Source organism: Staurois parvus, unplaced genomic scaffold (genome assembly GCF_062004578.1).
Source record: "Staurois parvus isolate SC_StPar_1 unplaced genomic scaffold, SC_StPar_1.0 ptg003378l, whole genome shotgun sequence".
In the NCBI taxonomy this organism is placed as follows: Eukaryota; Metazoa; Chordata; class Amphibia; order Anura; family Ranidae; genus Staurois; species Staurois parvus.
In genome coordinates this window covers 12,814-21,926 of record NW_028321174.1, presented here as the reverse complement: position 1 = coordinate 21,926, position 9,113 = coordinate 12,814, and the positions used below count along the sequence as shown (strand labels likewise).

The window sequence follows — 9,113 nt, the reverse complement described above, 5'->3', positions numbered from 1 at the left end:
CCATGGAGGAATCTGGGGCTGGAAAAAAAAACTAAGCCTGTGTGGTCAAAGTCCCCCCCCCCAGACGACATCGACCCATTGTTAGTTACTGTACTGGTGTTGGTGGCTGGATGGAGGGTTTGGGCTGAGGCTGCTTACTGATGTGCATTGCTGGGTGTTGTATGTCATGGGAATGGAGAACTCCGGACGGGTGTTGCTGTTTGACGTGCAGCAAGCGTCTCCTGTAGATGGTGGGGGGGGGGATTGTATGGAGCCGGGGGGGGATTGTATGGAGCCGGGGGGGATTGTATGGAGCTGGGTTCACTCTGTTCTATGGTATTCCAACTGCTTCTTTTATTCCTACAGTGGGAGCGCAATGTGAACACTGACTGGAGGCGTACCAATCACACCTCACCGATATCAGGCAGATCAGACCACCTCCCACGGGGTCTCAGCCACCAATATTGTATTTGTGGGCTGTGCTTCTGTATTCCTAGACAGTCGGGTGCAACAGATTTATTGCTGAAGATGAGAGACTTTCACTGGAAAGAGATGAGGGGATCAGGAAGAGGTCAGGTAGTCTGTCACGGTGCAACTTCAGAGCAGCTGAAGGGGGAATTCATGACTCGAGCTTTGACTGTAGATCTGGGGCCCAATGGGTCAAACTGGTCCTGCTGAGCATTGCCTTGCTGTGTGATCTCTTTAGTAGTGACACTTATGGACCCAAACCTAGTCCTCACCTGGGGGGGGGGGGGACCCATCACACCCTTCCCCCAGTGCAGAAGTGCCATCCCAAGTTACTAGAATCCACAGAGGACAGGGCCGCCCAGGACGGGTGAGAGGCTGTGGAGGCATGGCCACATGAGAGTGGAAAGGGGTGACAGGCACAGGGACGATATGTGAAGGAAGTGGCCACAAGGAGGAGGGTAGGGTAATAGGTGGCAGAGACACATTCCACCTTGGCCGAAAGGAGGGGTAGGAGGCTGGAAGGGCTCAATCACACCAGAGATGGGAGAGGGGTGAGAGGCTGCAGAGGCCATCACACTGGAGAGGGAAGACGGTAAAGTCTGCAGGGACACACCAATGTGGGGTTGAGAAGGGAAGGGAGGCCACCATATAGTGCCACATGGGAGAGGTGAGTCACGGGAGGGGTGGGAGGCCACCATATAGTGCCACATGGGAGAGGTGAGTCATGGGAAGAGGGGTGGGAGGCCGCCATATAGTGCCACATGGGAGAGGTGAGTCACGGGAGAGGGGTGGGAGGCCGCCATATAGTGCCACATGGGAGAGGTGAGTCACGGGGAGAGGGGTGGGAGGCCGCCATATAGTGCCACATGGGAGAGGTGAGTCACGGGGAGAGGGGTGGGAGGCCGCCATATAGTGCCACATGGGAGAGGTGAGTCACGGGGAGAGGGGTGGGAGGCCGCCATATAGTGCCACATGGGAGAGGTGAGTCACGGGGAGAGGGGTGGGAGGCCGCCATATAGTGCCACATGGGAGAGGTGAGTCACGGGGAGAGGGGTGGGAGGCCGCCATATAGTGCCACATGGGAGAGGTGAGTCACGGGGAGAGGGGTGGGAGGCCGCCATATAGTGCCACATGGGAGAGGTGAGTCACGGGGAGAGGGGTGGGAGGCCGCCATATAGTGCCACATGGGAGAGGTGAGTCACGGGGAGAGGGGTGGGAGGCCGCCATATAGTGCCACATGGGAGAGGTGAGTCACGGGGAGAGGGGTGGGAGGGCCGCCATATAGTGCCACATGGGAGAGGTGAGTCACGGGGAGAGGGGTGGAGGCCGCCATATAGTGCCACATGGGAGAGGTGAGTCACGGGGAGAGGGGTGGGAGGCCGCCATATAGTGCCACATGGGAGAGGTGAGTCACGGGGAGAGGGGTGGGAGGCCGCCATATAGTGCCACATGGGAGAGGTGAGTCACGGGGAGAGGGGTGGGAGGCCGCCATATAGTGCCACATGGGAGAGGTGAGTCACGGGGAGAGGGGTGGGAGGCCGCCATATAGTGCCACATGGGAGAGGTGAGTCACGGGGAGAGGGGTGGGAGGCCGCCATATAGTGCCACATGGGAGAGGTGAGTCACGGGAGAGGGGTGGGAGGCCACAGTATAATGGGAGAAGGGAGTTATGATGAAGCAGGAGATGGTGTGAAACGCCTTAACAAGTCCTTTATTCATGTCCTGGTGTTTTGTGTGTCCGATGGATCAATAAATACGCACTATATTTATCTATCCTCCGGGGGGCGGCTGACCCTTCTTCCTGTTGCATCATGTGTGGTGGTGAGCCGGAGCCTGCACATGTCGTGGATTGTCTGCCTGAGCTGTATACCTTTTGTTCTTTGAGGTGCCATGGACACACGAGAGGAGTGGGAGGCCGCAGTATAGTGTCACATGGGAAAGGGAAGTCGCGGGACACAGGAGAGGGGTGGGAGGCCATGATATAGTACCACATGGGAGAGGTGAGTCACGGGGAGAGGGGTAGGAGGCCGCCATATAGTGCTACATGGGATAGGTGAGTCACGGGGAGAGGGGTAGGAGGCCGCCATATAGTGCCACATGGGAGAGGTGAGTCACGGGGAGAGGGGTGGGAGGCCGCCATATAGTGCCACATGGGAGAGGTGAGTCATGGGGAGAGGGGTGGGAGGCCGCCATATAGTGCCACATGGGAGAGGTGAGTCATGGGGAGAGGGTGGGAGGCCACCATATAGTGCCACATGGGAGAGGTGAGTCACAGGAGAGTGGTGGAGGCCACCATATAGTGCCACATGGGAGAGGTGAGTCACGGGGAGAGGGGTAGGAGGCCACCATATAGTGCCACATTGGAGAGGTGAGTCACAGGAGAGGGGTGGGAGGCCATCATATAGTGCCACATGGGAGAGGTGAGTCGTAGGGAAATGGGAAAGGGGTGGGAGGCAACACTATAGTACCACTTGGGAAAGGTGAGTTGCAGTATAATACCACATGGGAGTGGCCAGTCATGGGGACACAGGACAGAAGTGGGAGGCTGAAAGGTGCTACGGTCACGGCTCGACTCCCTTACCTTTGTGGGGTGGGAAGCTGAAAGGTGCTACGGACACGGCCCACCTCCCTCACCTTTGTGAGGTGGAGGCTGGAAGGTGCTACGCACACGGCCCGGCTCCCTCACCTATGTGGGGTGGAAGATGGAAGGTGCTACGAACACGGCCCGGCTACCACACCTTTGTGGGGTGGAAGGTGCTACAGACACGGCTCGGCTCCCACACCTTTGTGGGGTGGAAGGTGCTATGGACACGGCTCGGCTCCCTTACCTCTGTGCGTTGGAGGCTAGAAGGTTCTATGGACACGGCCTGGCTCCCATACCTTACAGAACCTCATTATTCTGTGTCAGAGCTGAATTCTGCCAATACAAGACTAGGGCTACAAGCTGGGGTTTTAGGTCTCATTCACACGTGGCGTTTTATTCCGTGGCCCATGTTGTATCGGTACGGGGCTGACAGGCGTTATGTGAATCCCTGTGCCAACAATCCCATAGCTCATTGGTCTCCAAACTGCGGCCTGATGGCTGGATGTGGCCTTTTTCTTGCTTTTATCCAGCCCTGGGGGCACAATTTCATCACTGATACCAGCAACGGCCATAATTCCCTCCATTGACACCAATGATGGGGTACAATTCCTCCCACTGACACTAAAATGGGGCACTGTGTTTTTTCCCTCTGACTTTGGGAGCTCTCCTACTCCCAATGGCCACAGTTCGATCATCTGAAGGCCCCGTTGTCTAGAAAGTTTGGAGACCCCTACCATAGCTGTGTATTGGGACACAACCACAGCTCCAGTTGTGACCTCTGTGTGGGTGCACAGTACTGAACGCACTCTGGGTGTGGGGCATGTACCCAAACAAGGTCAATGGTGGGGTCCATGCAGCCGCTACGTCCCAACAGACAACTATGGGAGTCCCGGCACCGGAATGCATGCAATGCCTGTACAAGTAACGTGTTGGCCACAGATTGAACGAGGCTTTTTCTCCCTACGTCTTCCAGGACAGCCATCTGAGACCTTGGGCTCCTCTCTCCGGGTCAGGAAACACACCATCCCCCATGCCTTTAAAAGGCGGGCCTCCGGGCCTCACATCCAGTTTTTTGTGTTTCCTGAGCCGGAAGGATGCACGCCGTATTAGCCAGAGTGATCCTCGCACCCTCAGGAAGGCTGGCCTGGAAGGGTGTGGTGCGGTCTGTACCTCCGTCCCCGGTGCCTTCCACGTGGTGGGGCTGGCATCTGGTGGTGTCCTTCAAGCCCAGGTGGGTAACCGGCGCTGCCGCATGTCACTGGGGCTTGCCCCGATCGTTGCCTCTCCTCTGACCCGGCATTCAGTTGAATGTGCAGGGGAGAGGCGGGAGTTCCGGTTGGGCGCGGCCTTGCGTTCCAGCAACCAGAAGTAGCAGGGCGGGTGCGCTCCACAGGCCAGAAGTCCGCCAGTGACGTCAGCGCCGGGCGCCGGACACGCGGCTCCGATCTCCAGAGGCGCAGGCACCACCAGGGGAATTAAAAGCCGGTGGGCGTGCGGAGCGGCGGCGCTGTCTCCACGCCAGGGGGACAATGGAAGCAGGTCCTTCTCAGGCTGACCCCGGTCCTGGTACCGGCTCCTCCCAGGTAAGCTTGGGGAGGCTCCCCTTTATGCTATATTCCTGGGGGGGGGGTTTTTAGGAGGTCCCTTAAGTCCCCAAGTTTGTGGGTGTTAGGGCACGCTGCAATTTTTTCCACATTACTGGACGCAGTGGGGGTCCTGGGATATTGTTCCTCTCAAGTGCCTAGTTCTGTTTTTTTGTCATTTCTTCTTTAGACTAAAACACAGGACAGGACCCCGGTACAGGCCCCAAAGAGGAGATGTGCGGTGTGTGCGGCCAAGTTAGGCGCAGGATATGAGAAGCCTTTATGCCGCAACTGCATTGATAGTCTTGTTAGAGACGAATCTTTTACAACATGCCATAAAGTTTTGTCCTCTATTAAAGAGGATATGTCAGCAACTTTTCAGGCGTTTAGGTCCCTTCTGGATAGGGTTCAGTCTCCTTTGGAGATTGGTTCGCAGTCTGCATTGGGGATCGTGCCCTCCCGGCAGGTAGTTCCGGAAGAGGAGGAAGATGTTTCTCGATCTCGGACATCCTCCCAGTTAGGTTCAGGGTCCGCGGAGGAGGAAGCCCCCACCTCTTCAGGCTCTAAGTATAGATTGGCCCTAGAAGAGGTGGATGAGCTTTTGAAAGCAATTTATGAGACTCTGGAGATAGAGGAGGAAGAAGTGACCTTGTCGAAGCATGATCTCATGTATCAGGGGCTTCATGCAAAAAAAGCCAGAGTTTTTCCGGTCCATAGTTCCTTGGTTCAAACTATTAGACAGGAGTGGGAAAGCCCGGAGAGGAGGCCCTTCTTTTCCGGTGCCCTAAAGAGGAGATTCCTCTTTGATGAGGATCCCTCGCAACCCTGGAATAAGGTTCCAAAGTTAGACGCCCCTTTGTCCAGGATTTCGAAAAGGACGGATCTGGCCTTTGAGGACATGGGGGCCTTAAAGGACCCTATGGACAAGAGGGGGGAAGTTTTGTTGTGAAGAGCCTGGGAATCCTCTTCAGTCAGTTTGAAGCCAGCCCTGTCGGCGACTTGCGTGGCCAGAAATTTGGAGTGCTGGTTAGCCCAACTACAAAATCACCTAGCGGCAGGAACCTCGAGGCAGCAGATCCTAAAGTCACTACCGTTGCTTCTGAAAGCGGCGGGGTTTTTGGCGGACGCCTCGGCAGAATCGGTCAAGCTTGCGGCCAGGTCCTCAGCCCTGGTTAACTCCGCTAGGCGAGCTTTGTGGTTATTATTCAATCCTCCTCAGGGATCCTCCAAGCCCCAATGACTTGGATGGCCCGGTAGGGGGAAGGTTGGGGTCCTTTCTCCCTCAGTGGGCTTCTATATCCCCGAGCCCCTTCATTTGGAGCCTCATTCAGGGAGGCTACAGGATAGAGTTCGGGGACTGCCCTCCAAACAGGTTCTTGGTTACAGATCTTCCCAGGGACTGCAGGAAGTCTCAGGCGTTATGCGGTCTTATAGGGGAATTGGTGGACCAGAGAGTTCTGGTGCAGGTGCCTCAGAACGAGCGGGGTTCAGGGTGTTACTCACACGTCTTTGTGGTGGGAAAGCCTTCAGGAAAAGTCAGGTTAATCCTGAATCTACGCTCCCTAAATCAGGCCCTAACATACAAACGCTTCAGAATGGAATCGATTTATTCGGTAAAGAATATCCTGTTCCGGGGGTGCTTCATGGCCACAGTGGACTTGAGAGATGCTTATTTTCACATTCCCATCCACCAGGCAAGTCAGAAGTTCCTGAGGTTGGCCATAAGGATGGGGTCGCAGACCTTCCATTGGCAGTTTCGGGCCTTGCCCTTCGGTCTAGCATCAGCTCCCAGGATCTTTACAAAGGTTTTAGCAGAAGCTTTGGTTCCCCTGAGGCTGAGATCAATCTTGGTGGTTCCTTACCTGGACGACTTGCTTTTGGTGGCCGGGTCTCGGCAACAGTTGCTCGAGCACCTGGGAGTAGTCCAGAATCTCCTGCAGGGTCTGGGCTGGCTTATCAACAGGGAAAAGTCGTCTCTGGTACCCGCACAGAGGGTGGTTTACCTAGGGTACGAGATCTCTTCTGTATAGGAAAAAATTTTTCTGCCACGGGAAAAGTTCGAGAAGATGAATCGGGTGTTGTTAGGGTTGCAGTGCAACCTGCCTGTTTCGGTGAGGGAGGTCGCAGGGGCAGTGGGTCTTATGACATACTGCTTTCCGGTGGTTCCATGGGCGAGATTTCACCAGAGACCGCTCCAGGCCTTCTTGTTAAAGGAATGGGACGGAAATGTCTCAGAGCTGGAGCGGCAGGTCCGGCTTCCGTCCAGAGTCAAGAGATCTCTGTGGTGGTGGCGAAAGGAGAGAAACTTGACCAAGGGTCTGGATTGGAGGCCATTGGATCCACTCATTGTAACCACAGACGCCAGCAGTTTTGGTTGGGAGGCTCATCTACAAGGTAGAACGGCCCAGGGGAGGTGGTCCCAGGAGGACTCCTTAAAGCCCTCAAATCAGCGGGAGCTGTTGGCGGTCGGGAAAGCCTTGGAGGTTTTTCAGGCAGGCTTGAAGGGCCTTCATGTACAGGTTCGTTCAGACAACATGGCAACAGTAGCTTATGTGAACAAACAGGGGGGGACAAGGAGTCCTTCGCTGCAGAGGATCGCAGGCGATATTCTGACCTGGGCAGAACAGAATCTGCGTTCAATTTCGGCGGTACACTTAAAGGGTTCTCAGAATTCGCTTGCGGATTTCCTGAGCCGGCGGCCACTCTCCCACGACGATTGGTCACTCAACCAAGAGGTGTTTCAGGAGTTGGTGTCCAGGTGGGGGAAACCGGAGGTGGATCTTTTTGCGTCACGGGTGAACAGGAAGGTCGACCAGTTCTTTACCCTAAACTCGCGAGAGCAGAGCTTGGGGATAGACGCTCTGTCGACCACCTGGGATTCCAGGCTGGCCTATGCATTCCCTCCAATCAGGCTGATTCCGGCGGTCCTGCAAAAATTTTTAGAGGAAAGGTCAGATCTACTCTTGATTGCTCCTTTTTGGCCGAGAAGGCCATGGTTTTCCCTACTGAACAGGCTGGCGTCAGCTTGCCCGTATCCCTTGCCGGAAAGGGCAGATCTGATTGCGCAGGGTCCGCTTTTGCATCCGCGAGTCAAGACGTTACGGTTGACGGCCTGGTTCTTGAGGAACAGATCCTCAGACCCAGGGGGTTCTCTGATCAGGTAATAAAGACTTTGGTGGGCTGTCGCAAGCCAGTAACCAGAGCCATTTATTCAAAGGTCTGGAAAAGATTTGCCTCGTGGTGTTCGGACCGACCAGGGCCCCTGGACATTCCGATGGTTTTGGACTTTTTTCAGGAGGGAGCAGATAGAGGACTCTCGATCAGCACCTTGAAGGTACAGGCTTCTGCTTTGAGTATTTTTTTGCAGTGCTCTTTGCAACAAAATCCCTTTGTAGTTGATTTTTTTAGATCTCTCTCCAGGGCTAGGCCTGCTAAGGTGGGAGGTTGTCCGAGTTGGGATCTGTCTCTGGTCCTAAGGGCTTTGGTTGGAGAACCTTTTGAGCCTTTAGAGGAGTCAGCTTTCATGTTTTTGACCTTAAAGATAGTTTTTTTGGTAGCAATCACATTGGCCCGTAGGGTGAGTGAGCTACAGGCGCTCTCAATTAGGGAGCCTTACTTGACCATTCTTAAGGACAGGGTGGTGCCTAGGACTGATCCGGGATTCCTTCCTAAAGTATCCTCCTCTTTTCACAGGTCGCAGGATATTGTTCTGCCGACCTTTTGTTCTTCCTCTGAAGGTAAAGAGGAAGACAGCCTAGGTTTGCTGGATGTAAAGAGGAGTCTTATAATTTATTTAGACAGGTCCAGGGAATTTAGGAAGTCGGATTCCCTTTTTGTTTTGTTTTCAGGGCAGAGAAAGGGGTTGGCAGCATCTAAAGCCACGATAGGCAGGTGGATTAGGCTGGCTATTGGGGAATCTTGGGGATTCCGCCTCCTTTTGTTAAGGCCCACTCAACTAGATCCTTGGCAGCGTCCTGGGCGGAGAGAGCCGGGGCTTCGCCGGAGGAAATCTGTAAGGCAGCCACTTGGTCGAGGTTTTCTACCTTCGTGAAGCATTATCGCTTGGATATCCTGTCAGATAAGGAACAGGCGTTCGGACGCAAGGTCCTCCAGGCGGTGGACCCACCCTAAGGGGGTAAGTTCTCGTTTATCGTCTCAGATGGCTGTCCTGGAAGACGTAGGGAGAAAACCAGAGTTAGACTTACCGGTAACTCCTTTTCTACGAGTCTTCCAGGACAGCCGGTAATTCCCACCCTTCTAATGTACAACCGAGAGAGTTAAGGTTGACTGCATGAAAAATGTATTTACCTATATTTGTGTCTTTCAGTGGCTTCCGCTAGTTCTCTTTTAATAACTGGATGTGAGGCCCGGAGGCCCGCCTTTTAAAGGCATGGGGGATGGTGTGTTTCCTGATCCGGAGGGAGGAGCCCAAGGTCTCAGATGGCTGTCCTGGAAGACTCGTAGAAAAGGATTTACTGGTAAGTCTAACTCTGGTTATC

General features: G+C 54.7%; 1 protein-coding gene across 1 annotated transcript; it reads left to right on the top strand.

The window, feature by feature from the left end:
* The first annotated feature begins 6,680 nt into the window (after positions 1-6,680).
* On the top strand, positions 6,681-8,745 carry LOC149428237 (uncharacterized). Its single transcript, XM_089667569.1, has 2 exons — positions 6,681-7,774; positions 8,574-8,745. Exons 1-2 carry the CDS (start codon positions 6,681-6,683, stop codon positions 8,743-8,745), a joined length of 1,266 nt encoding a protein of 421 aa, XP_089523695.1.
* Positions 8,746-9,113: the final 368 nt, after the last annotated feature.

Excerpts from the sequence above, each read along its gene's own strand:
- LOC149428237 (XM_089667569.1), top strand. The coding sequence starts at position 6,681 with ATGAATCGGGTGTTGTTAGGGTTGCAGTGCAACCTGCCTGTTTCGGTG. Across the intron at positions 7,775-8,573 it reads CCAGGGGGTTCTCTGATCAG|ATCCTTGGCAGCGTCCTGGG; the intron begins GTAATAAAGACT and ends CCACTCAACTAG.